Below are 27293 nucleotides of genomic sequence, written 5' to 3'. Positions count from 1 at the left end.
GGCTGAACCATGGGCCTCTGTTGAACAGATGTGTAGGAGATTTGGCTACTGCATCATAAAGACTCTTGTATTTGTGGTAGAATTTGTCCCAGGAAGGCAAGTGTTGAAAGTTAATGCACAAAGAATACTATGGGAAAGTGAATAAACAACACTGGCTTAATATGATTCAGAGTGAACCCCCCCCCCAAACCAGTGTTTTCATGTGTGTTGAGAGCTTGCTAATGTAGCCTCTCAGAAAGGCTACCACATTCATCTCTATGGTGCAGACTATAATATCTGCACACTGTCCAGTGTGTACGGGGTCTCTTCCCATTTAGGTCAATGGGGTAGGTCAATCCTCTGGAGCTCATATGGATCCCTGCATCAATCAATATGTGTCCAAAATAAAGAACATCCTGGAGCTCTTCCTTCACACTCTCTATCTTCTAGCATCCGTTGCACATTTAGTTTTGGCATTCATTCATTGACATAAGTAAAAGAACAAATAGATTTTTATCCTTCCCTTTGGCTTCCAGAATAGCACTAGGGCAACTCCCAGCTTCATTTCGTTAACAGTCAGCACAGATGGAGGAGGGCTGGTCTTGCAATTTTGATTATCTTCTCGGAAGCCCAAAAGCTGACACTGATTCAAGATTTCCATTCTTGCTGTTTATTTATTAAAATCCTTTATAGACCACATTTAAATGAAAAATTACCTAGGTGGTGTAAAACGCAACACCATCAACTGAAGCACACTAAACGCCCTGGAAGATGTGTGTGCATAACTATAGCTTTATAGTCTGCAAACTTCTGGATGAGCAGAAAAAGAGACAGGGCCACAAAATGATGCGTGCACATTTCCCATCATCTACCGTATTTTTCGCTCCATAAGACGCACCTAGTTATTAGAGGAGGAAAACACACACAAAAAATATTCTGAATCAAATGTTGTAGTAAACTATTTAAAGAAGCAAAGTGGGCGGCTCCTGTCTGCTTTGCTGCTTTAAAGCAAGCCTCAGAGGAGGGAAGGAAAGGGAGCCATGGGTCCCGTCCGTCCCTCCTCCGCTGCTCGCTTTAAAGCAGCAAATTTAAAGCAGCAAAGCGGGCGGCCCCTGTCTGCTTTGCTGCTTTAAAGTGAGCCAGAGGAGGGACAGATGGGGGCCATGGCTCCCCTTCCTTCCCTCTGTGGCTCGCTTTAAAGCAGCAAAGCGGACAACAGCTGCTTACACATCCCTCCTCCGTGCAGCATTCGCTTCATAAGACGCACAGACATTTCCCCTTACTTTTTAGGAGAAAAAAAGTGCGTCTTATGGAGTGAAAAATATGGTACCTCATCAATGGAAAGAAATACAACTACAGCCAAACCTCGGATCCCAAATGCCTATGTTTTGGGCTCCCAAACACCAAAAACCCAGAAGTAAATGCTCTGGTTTTTGAACGCTTTTCGGAAGCCGAACGTCCGGCGCAGCTTCTCCTTTTGGAGGGTGTATGTTCACTGCAGGAGAGGCTGAGCGTGTGCAAACAGTGACACAACAGGAGGAGCAAATGAACTCTCATGCATTTTGGATTCCTAAGGGAATGTCTACTGAGAACTTTTGCAGCTGCCATTGGAGGCACTGGTGCACACACTGCCACTTGTGGGTGCAACACTGGTGACCCCTGTGTAATTAGGGTGTTTGGTTTTGACTTAGGGAGCCCTGCATTCAAATTGTGGAGGATCCCTACTCAGACACAAGGTTTGCTCGGTGAGTCGCAGGTTTCCCCCCACTCTTACTAGTTTGTTGAGAGAAAACTTCATTATGCCACTGAGAATTCTGAAAGAGTCTTAATGCGAACCGAAGAAGTCACTCGTCATCACTATACCCCCCCCAATATCTACTTAATTTTAACTCCACTTTCCTCTCCATTTTAGGAAGATCTCCCACCCCCAAGAATAACAGAAAGGTAATTAGCTGAGCCTCTGGCAACTGAGAATGAGCCCATGTGTGTCCATGTCTCATTATTGATGAACCAAAGATTTTCCTTTTATCTCCATATTGAACTCATTGCACACAAATGCAGCAGTTTCTATGGCTTGGGGAAAGGCCTTTTTACAGTGTTTGTAAGAGCAGATGCTTGGTAAGTCTATATATGCCAGTGAGAACATCATTCAGTTTTATGCCCACTTCTGTTTTCTTGCTTGGCATAATTCATTAGCACATTCTGCAGAATACTCTCTCCATAAAACTGGATTTGGCTGTAATGTTAAGGTTCTAATGACTATAGCATTGTAAAAAAACACAATAGGTTTTTTTAGCTGTTTCTTTTTTAAAAAACCACTTATAATTGATGTGTATATTTGATAAGGAAAGAAATACACATACATTATTATTTTGCAATAGAGCACCATTTTTAATTTATCAGTTTTTAAAATAATTTTGCTGATGGTAAGCCTGTGGAAGGAGAATCACCGTAGCACAGTTCGACAGCAAGTCTTTATGACTTGCTTCATGCTATTTTTAAAATGATTATATGGGCTCATTTCTAAATAAAGTCAAAAACTTTGATTGAAGACACCAATATAGTCTGCCAACCTGTTATGTCACAACGTTATGGAGGGGTATAAATACTAAGATACAAGCACCTCGTTTATTTATCTTTCCTTAACATAATTTAATGTAAAATTCAAACAAAACAAAGATTAGATGGGGCTTGAGCAGGATTTTCAACATCTGTGCAGATAAATTTAATTTATTCCAAAGACAGGGAGAGAGAGAACTACTAAGCCATCTTATAAAGGCTGCTGTTGCAGATTACTTCACACAACAGAATGCAGCTGTACCACCTCAAGCAAATCCAGTTTTACCCTTAAAACCTCCCCCACCCCATTTAGACAACCCTCATCTTCAGTTCTGTATGGGAATAATGCTGGAATACTATTTTATTTTCGCCTTTTGAACAAGTTTTATGTACACCAGGCAGTAACACCCTCAATGTTACTTCTGTGTAGTACCAGTAAGTTACACACTACAGATTTTTTCTGCCATCTTTTATGTGCAAGCAAACCTACAAGCTTGTTGCAGTATGTTAAACATAAATGAGTTACAGCTGCTTGAAATAAGGTCTTGCTGAAAGTTGAATATTTCAAAGAAACATACCTCAAAAACTACAGGGTCCTCTGCAAAATAGGCAAGCTATGGTCTACTCTAGGAAAAACACTGAGATTCTTCTGCCGGAAATGGGTGATGGAGGGGGCAGGAAGAAACAAATGTTATTTCTTTTAGTACAGTGAGATTTTCCCATTTTCATTTTAAAAAGCAGCAAAACTGAGTGAACTCTGGGGAAAAGGTAACTTCACGATTTGCTCTGCCCTTTTGACCTAGATGTCTCACAAGCTCTGTTCCTGGATCTGATCAGGGTGGGTGTGTAGAGTGTTTCAGGGGAAGGATTGCTCTTATTAAGGGCAGTGTGGGAGATTGCAGTAAAACATAACTATGCATGACTGCTAGTTGGTGTATTAAGGGGTTAAGGATCACAGAGTTGTATTGCTAGATAGATTCAGTTTGATCATACCCCCTCTCCTCTGGAAAGGAAGTGAAGCTTCTTTCCTCTTCCTTATCTCTCTATCTCTGCATGGTGTAATCAACCAGGATGGACATGCTTAAGCTAGCTCCAAGCTTAGAATGCATAATCGAAGTTGTCCTGCTGTATTTTCTACCCATAGTGTTCTGCCTGCATTATCATTGCTGCTGCATGGAACAATGCATGGCCGAGACCTTGAATATCTGTAAGTAAATCATTTTAAACTTACTTCTGTGTGTGGCCTGCTCATAGCAAGAGGAGAAGAAAGAGGTTAGCTGCTGCGTGCAACTGAACTGGTTAAAAAGTTTTAGCAACCTATATTCCTAACCCTATATTACTGCTTAACTTTTGTGAGTTTAATCTCTGCTACTGGGGCTCTGTCTCTGCAGGAGAGTGTGCAAAGCCCCGTGTTTTGAATCCAGGCATTTCTGAACCCAGCCATTTTCTTTAGCTCCTCCCCATGCATGTGGGTCATAGAAATTCATATTTAATTCCCCACAGCCAGAACTGCCACTACCACTGCTGGCTGTAAGAACTTGTGTGCTGGAGCTTGCATTTTCCTCCTCCCTATCATTCCCTTTTCCTTGTGTGTTATGTCTTTTTGTTTGCGAGTCTGAGGACAGAGCGTGTTTTAGGAATGATCTTTTTTGCTTAAGGGGAAGGTATAATTGTGATAAACAAATAAATGAATGAATGTGTAAGCAGAATGTTGTCTTTCCTTGCTGAGATGAGTATATAAAGATATGAGAATGTTAGTGACTGGCAGAAAATATATAATATGAATGTGGGTCGGACCAGTTTCTGAAGCAATGGAAAGAGGCTTATAATAGCTTATCAAAAGAGTATGAAAAGCAGTGATAATTATATTTCTTCCATTTCCTTCTGCCACGAAAGTGGAATATACATCATGAGCTTTGAGTACTTGTTGGATGATGAACTGAGGACTTCAAATAGGCTATGGGAGTGCAGGAGGCATCCACTTAGGGTTGCTATAGCCTGAATAGTTTTATATGCTTGTGAGCATGACCATTAGGTATTGAATTCATATCCAAGCGTAATATATCAGGTACATAGCTCTGATTCTCAGTCATCTCCACAGCATGTCCAAATAAAATCTTTGCCTTCATACTGTTACCGAAAAGATCTTTCTAACACAGATTGCCAGGCTAAGACTCAAGCTGTAACAATGCCCACTTTATTCTAAAATATTAAAATGTCCATTACAACTTAATATATACTATAAATATTTCTTGACTTTTAATTTCAGGATCGGACAAATGAGACATTTTTTTTGTAAGAGAGAATAGCATTTCTACAATTATGCTATTGCTTTTAACAGCATGAAATGAGATAAATACCAGCAATTAAAATTTACATTAAAAGGGTCAACTGTATGGCTTTGTGCCCAGAAACCCTGGAAGTTCAGAGTTAAAACAATGCATTGCCAGATGACTTGCTTCCCTAACCTATAAGAGCCTGTAGTAGCTTGGCGCAACAAGACCATTTAAGAATGGAATACTTAAGTTTGTGTTAGCTAGGTTTTTTAACATTTACCAGAAAACAGGCTTGTGTGACAGAAGACATTTTTTTAAAGTGACTTCATAACTGGGAGGAAAACTGAAAGCCACACCTTTCAGCCTCCACATTTCTTCTTTTGTTCAAAGTGCAAGGAGAAGCCATCCGGAAGGAAGAAAGATTACGGCTATCTATAAACTGTTTGACAGAGACAGAAATGCTGATAATGTTTGGGCTGTGTCTGTATTTTTTGGCTGCTTGCATCAGCAGAGGGTTGAAGTAAAGCAGAGACCCTTGATGTGTTTGTCTAAAGTAGTAGTAGTGTGATCCTGGGCTGGAAGAGTTCACCTGAAGTTCAGGGCAGATGTTGCCAGTAGTTTATAGTGCAGGAAAGTAAAATTGCTTCCGGATTCGCCTTTTCCTCTCATTTTTTCTATCACCCCCATGGAAGTCTCAAAGAGTAACTATGTCTGTAGGGAAGCAGTCTTTGAGCAAGATACCACGATTGCGATGACAGTCCAACTCTTCGATAAAGCCATACCAATAGATAACTAGTCCGGGACCAAATCTAGGGTAAAAAAGAAAAGACCAGACATTATTAATGAATAATCACAATCAACAAGAAGAGCATAAAAACATGTGAAGCTGTGAACTATTAATAACTCTGGAAACTGGTCATGGAAAATGAGCAAAGCGCTTTACAGTTATTGAAGATAAAGCACGTTTAAACGAAAGGCTGTGTTTAATCTTTCAAAGGGTCTCCAAAGATTCTTACTGGACAAACAAATATTATTTGTTATTTCCTTGAATATTAGTTAATAATAGTCCAATAAGAACCTTTGGCTGAACACTGCATGATTTTTAGAGGAGGCTCTATATTATTTTGCTTTCCACAGCCCTGATTATTTCAGGATTAAGAAAAGGGAAGAGTATGAAGAAGAATTCAGAGAGGAGCAAAGATTTCAGTATTGTACAATGCTTACTATTATTTGTAATAAAATCTCTACAATGAGGAATTGCACAAGAAACTATCAATGCAAAAACACAGTTCATCACAGTTTTTTTCCCCATTCTAAAACTCTCCTGCTTGTGCCTTAGAAATTCCTCAGATATTACTAAGGCTGACTGATCCCTACTAGGCAATCTCAGGAAGTAGCCCCATGGCCTATTTTATCCATCAGGAAGTTCAGACCCTCAGGCTGGGTTCATAAAGAAGTAATCACTATCAATCATTGTGTAGTGATATGTTTTGCACATCAGTTTCACGTTTTTCCTACTGAGAGCACTTAATTAAAGGGAAGCACTACTTTTGGTATAGTATTGCAAGAATTTTACAGTGAAATCATAAATTATGAATGTTAGGTTAGTAAAAGGATGTCTAAAAACAGAACAGCCTTCTATAGTCTAACGTTACACCAGGCTGTACAACACGAGGCCAGAAAGCTCTTCCCTTCTCCCTTCTGTGATTTATTGTATGGCACAGTAAACTTGCCAAAAACAACAGTACAGGATGAGCTGCTAAGAGACTGTATGTACAAGGTCAGTGGAATGTCATATAATGGTTTGTACATGGGTCTGAATTCACACCATCATGGTAGTCAGCTTTTGTTAAGGGCCTTAATTATAATGGGGATGTCTCAAGAGAGCCATAACAATTTAAAAGTCCGCCAAGTCAATAAAACATATTCGTTGGGATGGCTTCGTTGGGATGGTTCTTTCCAACACTACAATGGAAGGGCCGTTCCACAGATGTCTAATGAATAATGAACAAAAGCGACAAAACCTAGTGGACTTCTTTTACCATTCTGATTAGACGGAGGACCTTTCTTATATTCAACTGCTTAATTCGGCCATCTGTGGATTTATAACCACTGCCTTCCTAGGCTTTCAGAAGCAATTGCTGTGTATAGCATCTTTCACTCTAAAACCTTGGGTGTTTTAGAATGACAGGTGCTATGTAAGGACTAGTGTTGCCGATTTAGCTGTGTTAAATAATTCTTTCAAAATGGCGATCGGCAGTAAAACCAGATTATAGTGGCCTACAATAGATCCACTCTTGTAACCGCAAACCATGGTTTGTGGTTATGTTTCAATTGGCCCACTGACTCAACTGGATTTCTGTATTTTATGCATCAATGTTATTATTCCTTCAATGCCGGACAGGATGTATCTCATAATACAATGTCTCCATAAATCAAAGGTAGCATATGCACAACATCCATACAATCTCTATTCTAATTCCTTGTTCAAAAAGACTTAAGTGAAGTACTTAAAACCAAAATTAACTTGTTGGCACATTTAACATTTGGCACTGACTATCAGAAACTCCTGCTGCTAAGCACTAATTTCTCTCTCATTAGCTCGCAGAATCGGAAAATCACAAACAATGCCAGTAGTTAATTATTGCTGCCTTAATTTGAAAAGTCATTTAGCCTTTTTTCCCTTTTGTGTCAACGGGAAGCAGTAAAGAGGTCAAAGATAGAAGCAAAAACCACCCTTTTTAATTTGAGACTCACCACCATTTTTCATAGATGCATAGATGTGATTTGTGAAGAACCCAATTCAGGGCTGCAAATTATAGAGTAAGTGCAGAAACTTATTTATAGATTAATTATACGGTTAAACAAATTGGTGACCAACCTTCCTTTTGTGATCACTTTAAAGAAAGTTAGGCTGAACAGAAAATGTTACAACTATTGCTCACTGTGATGAAATCAGAACATAGGAAGAGCCCTGTTGGATTAGACCAAAGCTCATCTGGACCAGGATTCTGTTCAACCAAATGCCTCTGGGAAGCTCATAGTCAAGGCATGAGGGCCATGGCGCTCTCTTAAAAAAAGAAAACATGGAAACAACCCAGGAAAGTCTTTGGAATCCAAATCCAGTATCAAAACAAGAGACTCCTGTCTAAAAAGAAATGCATTTCATAGGCCATTATGCTGGAGCAATGTGATTTATTTTGAAAGTCCAAGCATTAATCAGTGAAGAAATCAACAATGTTGGAGAAATGACCTTTTTCAGACAGTTATTAGACTGTGCAATGTAAAAACCTTTTAGTTTTTACTCGATGCTCCTATTTAAGTACAAGGAACGTGTGGATTCCTCTTGTTCCCAGCTCCAGAAAATAAGACCATTTCCCACAATCTGTTTGCAATCTTGTAGCCCATTTCCTAAACCATTATAAAGCAGGCTATAACACACACAAACAAATGTTACCTTCAAGGCATTGTACAGACTTATACTTTGTGGTCAGACTTGTTAAACTGGGGGCTGAACACCAGTGGGGTAGAGGGGGACACTAGAGTTTTTATACTTGGTAAAAGAAAATAATGGGTTATATGTATTGACCATAAATTTACTGAGTAGCCTAATCCACGAGATGCTGTACATACTATTTAAGCCTTTTAAAAAATACTCAAGTGCAATTCCCAGAGAAAATGGTTACCTTAAGAGTTACACTGAAATGCAAACAATTAGCTAAAGTATATTGGTCAGGAGACTGGAAATTCAACCATTATGGAAGCAATCCAGCACATTAATTTAACCAGATATTACAATTATATTGACTGTCTGAGGATGCTTTCATAGAATCACAGAAGTGTAGAGTTGGAAGGGGTCCCAAGGGTCATCTAGTCCAACCCCCTGCAATGCAGAAATCTCAACTAGATCATACATGACAGATGGCCATCCAACCTCTGCTTAAGAACCTCCGAGGAAGGAGAGTCCACAAACTCTTGTGAGAGTCTGTTCCACTGTCGAACAGTTCTCATTGCCAGAAAGTTCTTCCTGATGTTTAGTTGGAACCACCTTTCTCATAACTTGAATCCATTTGTTCGGGTCCTACCCTCCAGAGCAGTAAAAAACAACCTTGTTCCATCTTCCGGCCCTTAAGATATTTTAAGATGGTTATCATATCTCCTTTCAGTCTTCTCTTCACCAGGCTAATCATACCCAGTTCTCTAAACTATTCCTTACAAGGTTTGGTTTCTTTGGGTTTATGTTTCCTAAATATGTTTCCTAAATAACTTTCCCAACATGCCGCACAGCAAATTGCTTTGGAAAATGAGGGAACTTTCAAAATCAGTTTATGACACAGCTTGGCTGTATTCCATAAATCCAGAATCCTACTGAGAGCACCCTTGTATGTTTGCTACATTGTTTGCTACCATATGTGACCAATCCTGTCTCCTGGATACTTGCAAAAATGTGGTTAATGTGTGCACTCATTAATTTTGTGCATATACAGTACATAGAACACTGTGCACAGGTAACTGTGAAACGTTACTAATAATTGATAGATTTATCTCACTATGTAATGGAAATTATTAGCTGCTGAAGATAGATGTAACATGAAAAGCACCAAGAGCATAGTCCTTAGCTGTGCTTCAAGCCACTTTTCACAACTGAATTTTGTGGACCAGCAAATTGAACTCTGGTTGAAGCCTGTCAAGTCTTGCTCTTTTGTGCCTAACAACCTGCTTGCCAGGTACTACTGTCTCTGCCTCCATCTGAAGGCAGTGAAAGATTGCAAAGTGTCTTGCGCTGCAGCCAAGCTCATGTTGTTTTCAAACACTTTTACGTATTTAGTAGGTTAGAAGAAAGGAACACATAGTTTTCTGCACATTATCATATATCTGTTGAATACAGTTTAACTCAAATGCACTATTGCTTATGCAAAAAAAAGGATGTTTTATTTGTGTGGCAACAATTGGAGCATTAACAGATTGTAGGAATGCTGCTAATTCTTTTTTTTGGGGGGGGGGCTTATATATGACTCAAAGCAATTGTTTATTTCGTGGACATTAAAACCATCTACTATTTTGGTGGCTATTGGGGAGTTTAAAATGTAAACTTAAAACTGTATACTGAGAAAAATTGACACAACAGTGGATGAGAAATATGGATTATGTGAAAAGCATTTAAAATACATTAATCATGTTCACATTGAATCATTCCAAACTAAGAAACTAGCCATCCAACATGTAAAGGGCATGAACCATCTATGGCTGCCTAGGTGGGAGATGATCCTCATGGGGCTTTTAAAAAGGATGTCACATAGAGGAGGGAGAAAGGTTGTTTTCTGCTGCTCAGAGAAGCGGACACGGAGAAAGAAAGAAGATTCCACCTAAACATTAGGAAGAACTTCCTGACAGTAAGAGCTGTTTGACAGTGGAATTTGCTGCCAAGGAGTGTGGTGGAGTCTCCTTCTTTGGAGGTCTTTAAGCAGAGGCTTGACAACCATATGTCAGGAGTGTTCTGATGGTCTTTCCTACTTGGCAGGGGGTTGGACTCGATGGCCCTTGTGGTCTCTTCCAACTATGATTCTATGATTCTATGAACTCAGTTTCAAATCAGTCTTGGGAGGACTGCTGGGAGGAAGATGCCCCACGATATGCTAATTGTGACAAGAAGAACAAGATAGGGCTCCCATGCACAATGACCAGACTGGCATTTGAATGTTACTTCAACTTCTTCCACTGCATCTGTCAGCAGCTGACTAGCTTAGGGGATGCAGAGCAGGCCACAGACCTTGGTCCTCTGACACCTCACCACTGTTTTCAGAAGCCACCTCGCTAGCCAGCACTAGCAGGGAGCACTGCAATTTGTTCAGTCAACTGGAGGCCAATGCATAGGCTCATTAGACTCACTCTTTCCTAAGGTCCTCTTCAGCAAGATACTTGACACTGCTTCTCTCCCCCCCACCCCAAACTCTTGCCAGTTTGGAAGCTCCTTTCATATCCATTTGCTTTGGGTCTCCACACCCAGCTATGGCAATGCACGATCTTGAGTTGCTTTTATCCACATTGTGGTTTAGATGAAGAAACTCGGCATTTAATGAGTCTAAATGGCTTTGGTGCAATAAAAAGGATTTGCCGAGGAATTATAATAGAAGCCCACGTTAATTGTAGCCTCACGTCCTATGCGCTCAGTAATATGGGCTGTACGTAATAAAAATCACAGGATGGTTTTCAAGATCCTTAGCTTACTAATCTTTTAAGTGGTGATGGTGAGATAAGGACTAGCTAGAGAGAACTATGCGCAGATTATGATTTTCCATACTACTTGCATAAGAAAAACAGGGCAAAAACCTCACATCAGAGTGAATTCTACCTTTGAAAAGAATTCTGCCAAATGGCTGTTTCATGAGATGTACGTAAAAATATAATGTTCTCTCTACAAAGCTTTATCTTCATTCCAAATCTTTCATGCCCATTAACCTATTCTGGAAAGGCTGCAAGTAGGGGGGAAGCCCTCTATTGTCTAATTCCCCCAAGATCCAAACTATACATCATCATTGAGAAGAATTAGAAGCAAACATTTAGTTAAGCTTGAAACTGACGGACTTAAGAGGAATGCCAGGCTGCAAACTGCCAGGGTGACAGAAAACATGAGACAAGCTATTGAGAAAGGTTAACCTGAGGTCCAGACAGCCAAAGTGCTGGTCAACTCATCTTGCCATTAGGTGATTAATAGTTGTTTATTTTTAGGGCTTGAACTAACAGGCCATCCTGGGGCCAGTGCAAGATGATATCTGAATAATCTCTGGCTGCCTTGTGCCAGAAGAAATCTTTTCTTTTTTCAGCTGTTGATCTGGCTGCAGTCCTTGCCAGAACAGTGAGATGTGCCAAAGACAAAATCTCTCCCACTACATGTGTCATACTGAGGTGTCACACACCCAAAAGGTGACTAGGTGGCTAGGCCTCAAGTAATTAATTCTTTATTGGGAGCCTAGGCCAAAATAGTTTTTGCTACAACCTCCTTTTCCTGAGGTCATTCCTTCTTCTAGCCAGAGAAAGTATTCTACCTGCTGGTCTTTCATGACTGATCTTAAAGAGACAAGGCTCAACAGACTATATTGACACCTCCATCCCTGCAACTGTTTAGAACAAGGTTTCATAAGCACTTGTCTAATTCATCTCTTGTTGTAAAGTAATAATTTATTTAATAGTCCAATCTATCTATTGACATAAGGCAGGCATCCATGCTATGTTGTTTTATATACCTATTGACAACTATTTAAATTTTATTTCAGCAAGCCTATCCAGATATATGATTTGGTTGCCTACATTTGTTTTAACATTTTTGCTGATTTTATCTGTGTTTTAGATGATAAAAAAAAAACAGATTTGTGGTTTTTATCTACAACTTTGCAATGTACCCCAGAGATTCGGCCTTTGATTAAGCAGTTTATAAAGCTTTTCTAAATAAATAAATCAGGCAAAGTTTTAAAAAGGCAAAGTTTTAAAAAAAGATGATTTGCATCACTTTCAAAGTAATAATAATAATAATAATAATAATAATAATAATAATAAAATTATTTATACCCCGCCCATCTGGCTGAGTTTCCCCAGCCACTCTGGGCAGCTTCCAATCAAGTGTTAAAAACAATACAGCATTAAATATTAAAAACTTCCCTAAAGTAGAAGGGTAACACTACAAAATACTAATTGAGTGTAAGAATGTCATAATAGCCTGTTGGATCCGGGCAATGGTTCATCTAGCCCAGCATCCTGTTCTGCGCTCTCCTCTCCTGTGGTTTCCTGCAACTGGTATTCAGAAGCATTATTGCCGCCAACTGTAGAGAGAGAGCCACCATCTTAGTAAGCACTGATAGCCTTTGCTTGAGAAACAGGATACAAATCAGTAGCGGATGATGTGTTGGGGCTGTGCCCCTTACCTATTCTCCAACTGGCCAAATGGCTGGTGCATAACAGGATGGAGACAAAGAGGGGCCAGGTGAACGTGAGATTGTTGCGGTGCTAACATGCCAATGGAGCCAATCTGGTGCTTCTGCCTGTGTGTTTGCACTGCACCAAACTCACTGCTTACTTGCCCATCTCCATCTCAGCATGCAGCTGCAACTCAACCAGGTAACAACCCAGCACAACCCCGCTGCCTGCTACTGCATACTACTGTAATTGAGCAAAACCCAATCAAGATTACACCAGCATTTTTTGACAGCCAGGTGATTCAAGAGCTAGCAAATAAGGGGGGGGGGGAGAGAGCTGTGGCCTTTCCTATGCATCAGCCCCTGTCAGCATGACCAATGGGCAGGGATGATGAGATTAGATTTGAAGGAAAACAACATCTGGAGGGCCACAGGTAAATAGAGGCTTTCATCAGAAAAAAAACTCAGTAGGAAAATATTATTATTATTATTATTATTATTATTATTATTATTATTATTATTATTATTTATTAATTGAATTTATATATCACCCTATACCCAGAGGTCTCAGGGAGGTTCACATAACAAAATCAAAATATAAAACCAGAAAATATATAATCAAAATAAATCCACCCCTTTTCAGTAGCAAAAACTATTACTCTCACAAGTTTGGATGTGTAGAGATCACACTTGCATTTCAAACCAGTGAACTTGGCAAAGCAAAATGTTTCTTTGGGTTTAAAATGTCTTTTGAGGCAAAAAGTAACTGATAAAGGGGCAAAATCTTTCCTTGAAACTGCACATGGATAAACAGGATTCTCATTTCTAAACCTGTCAGTCTTTGACTTTCTACCTGCTCTACTTTTACATTTACATTTTTAAAGCATATTTTAAGAGCATGCCTAATAGATTAAGCATTATTTTTAACTAAGTTCAAAGGGAAGAAAAAAAAACACCCTGCAGCTTTGCTCGTGCTACCTGATTTCACTATGGCAACAGGAGGAAAATGGTAAATTCTAGAGATTAAAAGAGCTATAATTCCAGTTGAAGGAGTAAAAGTAAGAATTACAATTCATTTGTAATTCCAGGTAATTTACACCACCTTTGAACTATTAGTTAATTCTAAGAACCTCATTTTCCAAGCATGGAAACTTCTAAGATATTACACAAAGTGGATTGAGAAGTTTGTTTGATTAGGCATTGTTTTCTCTTTACTGTATTTATTTGCTCTGGCTTAACACATAAGTATTTATGTATGTGCAAATTTATGGAAATGTTCGCTCTAGAAAGGCTTTTGCTTTTAAATACTGGTCTTAATAAAATACTTAGGAGATGATAATCCAAGGGATGATGGATTTTAGGATGTTTCTTGATCACATAAAATGAAACCACTAAAAATTTTCATGGGATCTTGTGATTCTCAGGTAACATTCCCTTTAGCATTTTATAACTCATGGGTAAATTAGCTTTATTTCAGTGTGGGCCACAAAGAATTCTGTACCGTGGATGCACTAAAAATAGAATGACAAAGTGTAAATAGCGGGATCATTCTGGCTACTTATTAAGGTATTTATATCTTGCCTTTTTAGAAGGTGAACAAGCGCTAAGAAATAGCTAACAGAAAAAGGATGCTGAAAACAACACAAGACTAAATAAAACCACTAACCCCAAACACTAACTGAACAGTTGTAAAAGAGAGAGACAGGCAGAGAGGCTAAAACAGATATTTTGTCAAGGGAACACTAGAAGAAACTCAACAAAAATAGGCTAGCAGAACTTGATGCTACTTTTCTATGTACAAGGATATTTTGTGTGTGTGTGTGTGTAGTATAATTTTTAAATATTTACTTTATATATTGGGGTGCAATCCACTCCCACCACAGGAGTAGCTGCCTGTTGATTATGTTGGGAGCAAGGGCCACTGTAAACAATAGGACTTACTACTGAGTAGACACATATAGAATTGGTGTGTTAAATGTACCTCATGGTTTGTGTTAAAACACACACACACGGTTAAATAATTTTTCTTTGTGCAAACATCTAGGCATCAAATAGTATTTCAGACTGAAACCAATGTGTCACAAAAGTCAGTTACAAAACACCCATTTAAGTTAATGGTTCAGGACCAAATATAGCCTAAATATGACTGAATGTATGAGGGCTGTTTCATACTAGGAAAAATCCTTTCAAGATATACTCCACTGGTTTGGCCCAACTGTGATGAGGATAGCAGCTGCCATTAAATAAACAAATCCTTATGTTAATAGGTTAAGTGCTTGGCTATGCCGTTGATAAATGTGAAGCTAATATAATCACTGGCAGTAAGAAACCATACAATTGGCTGTTGGCAGAGCTAATCAGAGCTTCCAGTTTTCACAAGGGTAAAGTTTCAGAAAGATGTCGACTCTAGGCCTTTTGACCTAGATGAGACTTTGGACATGCCAGCCTCGTGTTCTGGTAAACAGGCTGGAACTCTGAGTGCAAATCAGTAACATGTGCCCTTCACTAATAGAACACATGGTTTTAAAATTAAAATGCAATGTGATCGAGTGCTTCGGGATATTTTAACAGTTAAAAGAGAATGTGGCCAGATAAAATGCTTAGGTCACATCTTTTATGTCCCCTTCCCCACTTAAAAACCTGGACAAATTCAATTGTATTGTATTTCTTTAAAATCTGCTGGAAAAACAAAAAGTTCAGTTAATTATTTCATGGTTGATTGTCTGGAGGAAACGAGGATGTTGTGTTTTTCTCTACAACATATGCCACCTATTAGATAAATAGGTTTCACTACATCTAACTAACAAAAAAGAAAAAAGGGGAAATGACTTTGCAAATACATAAATGTAATAAAAACGGCAATAATATATAGATAATTATTTTTTTCCCTAATATGCTACATTTGTATTGAACAGAATAATGGACACACACACTTCATCTGTATCTATCTACACAAACACACGCAAACTAAATAGATGTATATACACACCCACTGAATATCATTAATCAATAGTTTTATTCCAGCTCTGAAACTGATGCTGAATTCATAAATTCTTCTTCAGATAGTGAATTCAGTTCTTAAGTGACAATATGGTTGTAGATGAAAAATGAGAGGGATGTATCAGCATCTCTGGTGGAATCCTGGGGCCTGCAGAAGTACAAAAATGTTTAGGAAATAAAACTCCAAGGGGGAGGGGGCAGCTCAATGAAGACTGAGCTTACTTAGCGGTCAGACAACGCTGAGTTACACTGGGTCAGTTTCTACATGGCCTCTATAAACATATTTCACCGTTGAGCAAAACGCTGTGATGGTTCTAGTCTACTTTTTGTCATTCCCAATGGGAGACAGCACAACTAATCTGCAGAGTACTGCAACGGATACTTCCTGGGACGGGGCAGTGGTGTGTCACTGCACACCATAAGCTGCAATCTCAAGAGCAAACCATGGACAACACGCTAAGACAAACCATGGCTTAACTCACAGGAGCACACCAGCAGGAGGAGGGGAGGAAGAGCAAAAATGGCTACTGTCTCTGTTCCAGGAGTCCACATGCTTTCGTGTTTGCACGAAACCTAGGCCATGGTTTGGCGTAATGTTATGTCAGACTGGGCCAGTACAACATGAACATGTGAGACTGATACTGAAGCACTTATTTAAGGGCTCTGGAGCCAAAGCAATAAGAAGGAAACAGCAACATTGGTGGCAACGGTGCTGCATTTTTTTTAAAAAATCTGCAATTAGATTATTCATGAGAATCAAGTTAGCATGACCAAAAAAGAAAGCTAAGTGAAGGAAGTTCTTATGGACAGACAGAATGCTGGACTTAGATGTGGGTTCAAAATCTTTGCATAGCTCCGAAGTATGCAGTTAAGTAACTACTGTACAGGACAAATACAAAAAGAATGAAAAAGCACTTAGGAATGAAAAAAGCCTTTAAAAATGCTATAGAAAAAGAGGAATAATTATTAGTGAGACCTGGTACATACATTGCAGTATGGAGTGCTCCTATTCAGGGTTCCAGTGAGGCAGGTTCATATCCTATTTCCTGATACTGCATTTCCCCTGCCCTTCTCTCTGGTTTTCCTTCCTCTCCCACCAAAAGTTGCCAGCATTTGCTGGCCACTGAGCATTCTCAGTCCTCACTGGGGTGTTTTGGGTTCTCTCACAGAGCTCCCCACCCCTTAATTTTATTTTTTTGGTAGTTTGGACTTTGCCCAAGCCTGTTGATACCTCCTTATTGTTTGTGGATTGTGCCAATTTGGATATATCAATAGTCAGAGGATAAGGCTGCTCTTCGGTATACAGGATAAGTACATAAGCAAATATAGATGGCTGCTGATTGCTTTGGGAAAGTGTTCACTAAACCAAAGGAAAGGGGGAAAATGGGAATCCAGATCAAAATATACAGCCAAACCATACAAATGACAGATGTATAAAATTACTCTGTATTTATCAATAAATGAACGTCAAAAGAATATATTAAAAAATAATAATTAAGGGAAATAAGGGGGAAAGTAAGATTATGAATCTCAAAATATAAATAGTTCAGATTTAATAATTCTATTTAATGTTCCAGTCTTTCAGCAAAACATTAAACAAATGCAAGTTCTTTTTGTGGTGTAATTAGTTATACATGTCTGTAACCACAGGTATGCAAACCATAAAAATTGGCATGTAGTTCAAGAAAAAAAAAAAGCATCAGGAATTGACCCTTAATAATTAAGAAAAAAGAAGAAAAAAGAAAGCTTTGAATAAAACACAAATGAGAAAGTTGCAGTCCACCACTCTGTGTTAACACCTCTGGCTTGTAATGGATGCTATCACAGGATTACTATCCAGATTTTGTTTATTTTTCAGTATATTGGGGGTCTGAAAACCATGCTGTCTTACACTTCTGTTACTCTGTAACCTTAACTATTATTCCCACTGTGTAAAAGCAAAGCACAAATTTAAGGTGACAAAGCACCAGTTGGCGGATGTGAAGTACACTACGAAAGCACAAACCTCTAAAAGCTGCATAACCATTATGAAATAACTGACCTATATGAAACTGCTACCATGGTTCACAAATTTATTGTCAGGTTCCAGCCTCTAGCTGTTCTCTGATTGTTCTAAATACTTGACAAACTGAAGCCTTTTCACTTTCCGTTGAAATTGCCTCATCTCCCTGTCAGAGCGCCATGGGGGACTCCATTACTTTTCCGACTTCTTTCCCCTACTGACAAGTCATTTAGCTGGCTTCTTGTTGTGAAGGCTGTCCATGTCAAATTAGCCAGGGCCCCTATTGTCCTTATTACCACTCGAAAAGCCATCATGAGTAATGCTACGGGGTCCCTCAGTTGTCATCATTTGTCAGAAAGAAAGGGAGTGTGGTTACATATAGTTGACAGGTAATTTCAGTGTCTACAATTACCCCAATTAGTCTTGTCATAAACAATTCGATAAATGCACACCAATACAAACAGATAAACACACCAAGGTCTCTCACTATTAATGTTGTGTAATGGGTAAATCAGTGATATAGTGCTATATTTTATTTATTTCTTTAAACTATCCTCAGCTGTACGCTGGCAGTTGCTACCTGGTCAGCACAAATTGTACTATCTACTTTCATTAGCTCATCACTATCAGAGAATAAGAAAGGCTGTGACAAAATTCATTTGGGGGGTGGGGAGGAAAGGGAGCAGATTGCCTAAAGCAGGTGTTATAACAAAGATAAAACAAAGGTTTTCAGTTCAGCACTGCCGTGCCTTTAGAAGTGATTATGTTAAAAAATGGAAAAACAAGAAATGCTCTGGAAAGAGAGGGGAAAATACATTCGTTCTGAAATTAGAAGCACCTGATTTTTCAGCTCAGTTGGTGGTGTGACATATATTTAACAACATGTATTAAAGGCTGATACTGAGAACCAATTATTTCACTCATGGTATTAGCACTAGGTTCTTCAGATATATAATCTAAAAGTGTAAGAGATACACCCCAAAAACACCCAAATATATCATTCTTCAACAGACCTGATAATTTCTGAATTTAGAACTATTTGGCTACAAGTTTAATAAGTTCAATATAGCTGACAGTGAGTGATGTTATGATTTTACTAACCAAACACTGTCAGTACCAATTTCTGTTTCATAATGCAGTACGTATCTGTTTTAACACAGCATACTACAATGCTACAGTGCTGAATTAAGGACTATGAAGCTTATTCCCGAGCACGGTACAAAAAAACTGTCCAAATCTCAGCTTCTCTTGAGTCTGCTGCACCCTGTCTATTTGCTGACCGCAGACTTAAGTGACGGGTGGAGAACCCAACAGAAGTATGTTGTTGTAGGAAATTGCTTTTGGCAACTATTTGTTCAAGCTCAAGATTATTTTTTTTTAACCAACACTAAGAACCCAACAGAAAACAGGACAGGTCTCCCTAATGAGTAATCTATTTTAGCACAGTCTTGTCTAGGCATGACAGTTTACTGAGAGGCTTGAAAAACTCGTAATTACCAGTGTTACAGGGCAATTAATGTATATTACACTGCACTACTCATGGCAGCAACTGTCATTTTCTCAATAAAAATGAGTACTCTTCAGCTAAAGGTGACATTAATTGGGACTTTAATGACTATGCAGAGGAGCTGAAGCCAAATATGAACAAAACAGCGATTCAATGAGCAACTTCAGAAACGAGAAAATTGTACTAAAATGAGATTAATTGCTGTTTAGAAAAAGGAAAGAACCTAAAAAGCTATTAAATTGCAGGGTTTGGGTGCCCGGGTGATGGTTGTGATGTTAATCTTGCATTCTCACAGCAGGCAAATATTCACTAAATTCAGAGCCTTTTGACAGCAGGAAAAATCATGTATGCTTAACTTCAATCCATCAAAAATATATTTCAGCTTTTATCAGTGTTCTAAATACTTCTGCAATTTCAAAAATTACTGCTCCATTCCTTGGCTGTCATCATGCAAATGTGAACACTGTCAATATTGCTGTGAAAAATTCCTCGGCTTCAAAAGGCTTACTTTGGTGATAAAGAAAGAAAAATGTGAAGATTAGAATTGCAAAACACACACTACTAATATAACAGAAAGCAAACAATAGGAATGTAATATTTAAATTGTGGAAACGGCTGAAATAGAAAATGATGGGGTGTTTGTATATGTGTGTGTGTGCACGCGTGAGAATGCCAGTGAAAAATAATTTCTGAAAATCTTTGATAGCCTATGCATGCATATAGTTAATTACTTATTATAAATAATCAGGACATAATTTTGCTACTCAACTTCAGGTGATACAATTATTAAAACAGTTCTATGGTTTCTAAAAACCTTTATCCCTTCCACTTAATACTTGAAGCAATTATATAATTGCTTTTCCTCATAGCTCTTTCAACTGTCATGATGACTGTATACATAAAACATTGCATTTAAACTCTGACATATAAGAGGGATAAACATAGGTCTGACTTCCTTTGAAGTTTTGTCTTCAGAAACTAGAAATTTTAAAACAGAAAATTAGTTTAGCTATTGAGTGAGGCATATGGATTCTTTACATGTGTTAAGCTTTATGCATACTTGGAAATAGCTGCAGCATTCAATAGAAAAGCACTGGCATTATGGTATTTCACAATTTCCTTTTCTATAATCAATTCTGTTTGTTCTGCATTTTAATAATTAAACAGCTATCTCATCTATAAACTTAAGGACACACACATATTCTTCTGGTCCTATTAAAGAACTGCATCCAATAAATGCCATAATAAAGGAGTTTCTAAAAGCAGTAGTCTCTCTCTCTCCCTCTCTCATGTTTTCCATTAGTAAGGTTTTAACCATTTCACTGCACAGTTATGCAAAGTCTAATTGGCCAGTGGTGCATGCAGAAAGAATTCCTCAATAATGTGTTTATACAAGATTGTATTCAATTGTGTCCTACACAAAGTAGAGCCACAAAAAAGAGTGAATCTAATTTAGCCATGTCCATTAAACTCAATGGGTCTACTTTGGGTAGGACTAGCATTGAATACCATCCACAATGGTGTGGTATTCTGTTGTAACCTAAAGAAAACCACAATTCCCAAACTTCTTTTTTGGGATGCACCTGTCACTTCTTCTTCACAAATCCACCTCCACACTCAGGGGTCCTGTACTTATGGTCACTATAGGTGCTTCAGATGATATTACGGCCCATTAGTCTGCTGATATTGAGAAAACTTGAGGGCAAATCTAACTTTTGTGCAAGAGAAATTTAAGTTCAGTCCAGGTAGTAAGAAAAAAGTCCTGAGCTAAGCACATGTTATCAAACATACTTAACTTTGACAGTGTAATCCTATACTTGTCTACTTAGGAGTAAGTCTCAGCTAGTTCAGTGGGGCTTATTCCTAGTAAAGGGGCTACAATAAAACACATAACAAAGAGAATACCACAGAAGTAAAATCCATTTAAAAGCAACAGCAGTAGATATTACAAACGCACACATCTTAGCAGGAAGCCAGAGACGGGACGATCCATGCTTTATGGGAGCAGCTCTTCTATGCTATTAGTGTAGCCACTGAAAAGGACCAAGGCCAACTGTGGGGCAGCTCACATGGCCAATGGGAGTTTCAGTTTAGCAACAACTGGAGGGCCAAAGGTTGCCCATAACTGGTGCCATGCTTCCAACTTCCTAATAGTTCTTGGCTCACCTGGTTGTATGACCAAATGCCCATGGAGACAGATTTCTCAGGTGGTCGGAGCAACACAAGCAATGTCTGCTTTTCTGTCCCCCTCATTCCCCAATGCAACTCCCTTTACCCTCCCAGAGCTCTCCTCTGAGGTTCAGTAGACAGTGGAATACAGTGCAAGGGTTAGCATGGGAGGAAGAATCAGGATAGACGGAAGAAAGTAGTTCCTCCCACAGCACATACAGAATTTGCTCCCTGAAGATGTTTTGATGGCCGCCAGCTTGCATGGCTTTAAAAGGGCTTTAGATAAATTTGAGGAAAATAGACTATCGATGGATTCATGATGTCTAAGAATTGGTGGTGGTATGTCTATGTATACTAGTTCCCGAGAAGAACAAGTGGGGAGAATGCTGTTGCGCTAATGTTCTGCGTATGGGCTTCCCGTAGACATCTGGTTGGCCACTGTGAGAAGAGGATGTTGGACTAGATGGACATTTGGCCTGATCCAACAGGAATCTTCTTACTTGCAGTAAAAAAAATTTTTCAATCCCAGCCATACTTGTGTATGAAAAATACAAGTATGCATTCATGAATGTTGACTACTCTTTATGTAGAAAATGATAATATACTAATTGCATAAAGATTTAAAGCCAAGAGAAGAAATGGGACAGGACTGAAACAGAATGGCAAGATGAGTCTCCCCTCTGCGTGTCAGGATACAAACTTGTGAGGCCGAATGACTACTATTTTGACCTTCTTTGAATACATTATGAAATAGCCTTAATTAATTGCATTAATGTACTTCCTCCACTGCACAATGAGATTTCTGAACTGAAAATTGCAGAAGTATGGGGGGAGGGGAGAAAATAATTTTTTGCTTTGTTATTTTGTAAACGGAACCAGATACATGGTCTGCTATTATCTAGGGACATGGATTTCATGAGGAGGAGGAGAAGAAGAGGAGGAAAGCAATACGCAGATATCAGCGATCGTTTATTTTTATAGGTGTGATCGTGTCATATGTAGAAAGGACAAAACTTGCAATTAATTGTAACCTATGATCTTTGTTTTGAAAATAGATCTGTTTGTACAAGCTGCCTCTTCCCAGCTTCTGTGATTCCCCCTTCCACTGCCACCCTTGGCCTGTATCCTACTCCTTTTCTGAAGGTCTACTCTGGATGCAACCCAAACTATTTAAGATTGGTTCTGAAAGTTTACAGTGCATGCCTAACCATGTCTACTAAGAAGTTAGTCCTACTGAATTCTCTTTCTCCAAACCTTTATTAGGCATTACAGATATAGATCTTAAAACACACATATACATTTATATATGTATATAAATATGTATATAAATATATATATATATACACACACACACACAAAAAGAAGCAGCCATATAAGATATATAGTAACAGCAATTTTCATCGGAGTGTCTTCCTGCTGAACCGTGCCATTCACTACTCTAAGAGATACCATTGACAGAAACTCAGGAACCCTTGCAGTTACCTCCGGGTTCATATCAGCCAGGTAGAATCTGATATATTCATTGTGCCATGATGTTAAACCACCCTTCTGAATTCAATGGGACTTAGTCCCAGCTTACTGGGGCAAGTATTGCAGTCTTTCAATTTCTTCCAATTTTATCTATCCTGAGCCCAGACAGTGGGAAATCTGATCACAGTTCTGTTGCGTCACATCTAGTTGGGTCCTAAGAGTGCAGTTTTGCAATCTTTTAAGTATTGTTGCATCACACAAATGTAAAGAGAACAAACAAGTTAGAAGAATGGCTGTTAAAATTATCCAGTGAATCAACTATCAGCTGTCCCATTCTCTAAATATGCATTTCCCCTGGAAATAGTTGTTCCCTGCCAGCTTCCTCATATATGCATATAGATATTGACATAGATATAGATATAGGCACCATTCCAGAGAGGAATCCCCCTTACATACACATAAAAGCCAACGTACACAAAACCTCTGCTTTTGGGGAAGATTGTGTGCTTACTGGTCCCTGGATCAGGGCCAGAATTTCTGAACTGTGGAAATAGCTAGTTCTTAAGAAGACTTAAATAATGGCCTTGGCATGACTGATAAGAATATAAGAGAAAGCAGAAAAGACTGAGAAAGCCCAACAAATAAAGTAAAGTTGTTAGGACAAAACGTTTCCAGCTCATAATAGGATAAGCACTGGGTGTTAGAGTGAGAAGGATGTCACACTGTGTCCAGGAAAGTGTGCCTAGGATTGCAGTCTATGGGAGATAGTAATATACTATAAACAACTGGAAGATTTTAATTTTTTATTTTGTTTTCACTTTTTCTTCTTTTTTGGAAATAGTTATTAATTCTCTCTTAGTTTTGCAAGATTGACTTCTTAATTAATGGTTCAAATCTAGCTGTTCTCACAAGCGTTTATTTTTGCACTTTTTCTCAAGTTGTAGTATTTTAAAAAACACATACAGGCTGCACTTCTAACCACACTTACTTGGAAGCAAGCCCTAATGTAAAACCAGTGGAACTTAGTTGCATGTAAATATGCTTCATACCAGGATAAACAGTATGCAAACTGATAGAATTTAGTGTTTTCCAGTTTGCTCCAACTGTTACGTCCTAAAACCAGTACAGTGGCACCTGAGTTTTCGAACATAATCTGTTCCAGAAGACCGTTCAAGTACTGAGAGCCAGTATGGTGTAATGGTTAAGAGTGGTAGTCTCGTAATCTGGGGAACCGGGTTCGTGTCTCCGCTCCTCCACATGCAGCTGCTGGGTGACCTTGGGCCAGTCACACTTCTCTGAAGTCTCTCAGCCCCACTCACCTCACAGAGTGTTTGTTGTGGGGGAGGAAGGGAAAGGAGAATGTTAGCCGCTTTGAGACTCCTTAAAGGGAGTGAAAGGTGGGATATCAAATCCAAACTCCTCTTCTTCTGAAATGTTTGAAAACCGGAAACTCAATAGCCGACAGCTAGGCCTCAGGATCTTGCACTCAGCGGAAGCCGCATGTTTGACTTCCGAGGCATGTTCGAGAACCGAAATGTTCATCAACGGAGACCTTTGAAAACCAAGGTACCACTGTATTTATTTTAGGACGTGGTGTTCTCAAGTAGCATATGTCGATTCTGGGAAAACTAGAGTTTAAATTTTTGTTCTTCCAGGAAGCTCTTTGGATAGCTTTGGATAGCTTTGGATCATTATCTTTCAGCCTAACAGCACTAATTTGTTGTGAAGTGAAATAGGATAATTTATAAAATTGCACTGAAGTGTCAGTATCCAACAGGTATGATCTGAAGGCTGCTGAGGCAACCACCTTGCTGAAACCAACCAGGCCTGATCAGTGTGCGGACAGAAGGCCTTGTGGAAAACACACGTATTGCCTTAAGTCCCATGATGGAAGAAAGGTGATATTATAAAAGTAAGGAAAAATTATATTAATAACAAGAACTGTTTTGGTTTTTTTAATCAAACCATAAGGATTATTTTAGAGGCACTTTGTGTGAAGCTGGAGAACAAATGACATGAAAAAGAACGAGTTAAAATTTAAATTATCATGAAACAGTATTAGGCAACTTATAGCATAAGTATGCCGTAGCCTGGAGTTTGCAATTTCATAGTCAATGAATAACTCAAAAAGCTATGAAGAATTCATTTTTGAAAGATAGATACATAGAAACTATTAAGAGGAGCTCACAGCTAAGAAAGTGGTTCTAAACAAACAATCATATTCTGTGGGCAGGATCCACATTTTGCCTTCCTTCCATCCATCCATGGAAGGCTTCTGATGCAGCAGAGCGATTCTGGTGGCAGGATGGGGTGGAGAGTTTGCAGCATTTCCTCTCTCTTCCCTGTAGCCACCTCTCCCACAATGCCCTGGAAGGTTCCTCAGCCATCCATAACAGGATGGAAGGTGACATTGAAAACTGCAAGGGGAGGGGGAAATCGGCAAAATGTGCCTTTCCCTCTCCTACCAGCAGGAGTGAAGTTTGGATCCAACCCAAAGCCTGGTGATAAATTGGAATGATGCCGACCCACTCTGTCTCGGGTCCTGTGCCTATAGAGCACAATATTAGCAGATCTAATATGTGTAGTTGTACACCAAAAATGATGTATCCAGATTTTATTATAGTCTGTTCTATTCTAGAGTCTATCTTTTGAATGCCACCCCAACTTTTCAGCACCAGGTGCAGACCCTTTTATATACTCATGCCTTAGCTGCTATGAATTTTTTTTTTTGGTATATAAATAAATCTTACTATCCTGGTTTTATGTGCCATTTGCCTCAGATTTAAATTCTTTTAAAAAAAAGTTAGGAAAGGAATGTAGGCCCCTGTATAAACATGAAACTGCAGTTTGACGAAAATAACGAGACAGCAAAAAAATTTATTTTGGCAAAACTATTTGTGAAACAATCAGTTCTGCTAGTGATAGACACCTTTTTTAAGGTCAAAAGAAGAGGTCTCTAGACACGCACAACTGTTGCAAGTTTTAGAAGAGTGTGCAAAGGTAAAATGAAACAAGAGTCTCCCTCCTTTGCTCAAATCACAGGTGTTCATGAAACCACTATTCTAAAGTTAGTGGAGTAAATTGCAAACATATCGTTTATTTTTGTCATCTGGTTTGTCTTAATCATGATCTAAAAATTCATTTATAAGCCTGTTTACAAAATGCCATGTTTATATCAATATCATATGCTGCTTGCTTGAAACTGTACACATTAAAATGAAGAACAGAAATCTGTGTAATGGTCAAAGACAACCAATAACAAAACCACTAAATTCTAGTTGTCAAACATAATTTACAATGTATATTTTTTCGTTTTTTCCTGATAAAACAGAAATTATTAAAATTAAAGTGATATGGGTGAGTGTTTATGGCTTCCTATTAAAAACCTGACTTACAGCAGTATCCATTTAAGTTTAAGGCAGAAGAAAATCATATAGAGATCTCTGTGCGATGGCCTGGTGACTTTATATCCTCTTGTCAAACCTCAGCAGTTTTATTTGTAGTGATACATGTTAAAGAAGGTTGGAGGTTAAAGTTGATAGGAGGGCCAGCAGGAAAGCCAACCAACTTCTTTCAAAAGATTACAACCTTTAACCTATTTGTGTCTGTCGGCAGATGCTGCCGACTTTACAAGTGCACATTTTATACATCCTTTAAACTGAACCCCAAATTCTAGAACGTATGAATGAAGTAAACACACTTTGCACTTTATTATACTCACAGACTTCTAATGTTACTGTCACACATGCTATGTCCATACTCTGACTTATAGAATAATTGTTTCAAAAACCAATTTGGCCTTGCAGCAGTCTACATGCAACAAAAAGTCTATTCATGATTTAGAAAGGCTACTAATAAAAGCAATTCTAGAGAAAATATTGACATGAAATATGAAATAATATTTTATCTTCACTCTTGGCATTTACCCCCCCCCCACAAATACACAATGCTGCAAATTCTCATAAATAATAATAATAATAATAATAATAATAATAATAATAATAATAAAAAATTTTTTATTTATATCCCGCCCTCCCCAGCCGAAGCCGGGCTCAGGGCGGCTAACAACAATAAAACAGTACAAAAGTACAGCACAAACAACACTCTAAAATCATTCATTATAAAATTAATTAAATTCAAGCCACTGGCCACCATTGGGCCAGAGCTCCGCGAAGATTGCCAAGGGAGGGAGTCAGGCTGTGCCCTGGCCAAAGGCCTGGCGGAACAGCTCTGTCTTGCAGGCCCTGCGGAAAGATGTCAAGTCCCGCAGGGCCCTAGTCTCTTGTGACAGAATGTTCCACCAGGTCGGAGCCACAGCCGAAAAAGCCCTGGCTCTAGTTGAGGCCAGCCTAACTTCTCTGTGGCCTGGGACCTTCAAGATGTTTTTATTTGAAGACCGTAAGTTTCTCTGTGGGGCATAC

General features: G+C 38.8%; 1 protein-coding gene across 5 annotated transcripts in view; it reads right to left on the bottom strand.

Annotated features, from left to right (window-relative positions):
- Window positions 1–4719: 4719 nt before the first annotated feature.
- The window catches only part of CDIN1 (CDAN1 interacting nuclease 1), a 120019-nt gene continuing 97445 nt past the window's right edge, over window positions 4720–27293 (bottom strand). For 4 of the 5 annotated variants that reach the window (XM_081887383.1, XM_081887386.1, XM_081887385.1 and 1 more), the window contains one exon: window positions 4720–5623. In XM_081887383.1, coding sequence (XP_081743509.1) covers window positions 5509–5623 — 115 coding nt within the window. In that variant the 3' untranslated portion in view covers window positions 4720–5508. The remainder of the gene's footprint in view (window positions 5624–27293) is intronic. The other variant, XR_014162690.1, reaches the window with a different exon arrangement.

This window comes from Podarcis melisellensis (assembly GCF_964234715.1).
Source record: "Podarcis melisellensis genome assembly, chromosome: 1".
NCBI lineage: Eukaryota > Metazoa > Chordata > Lepidosauria > Squamata > Lacertidae > Podarcis > Podarcis melisellensis.
This window is presented reverse-complemented; position numbering and strand designations above follow the sequence as displayed.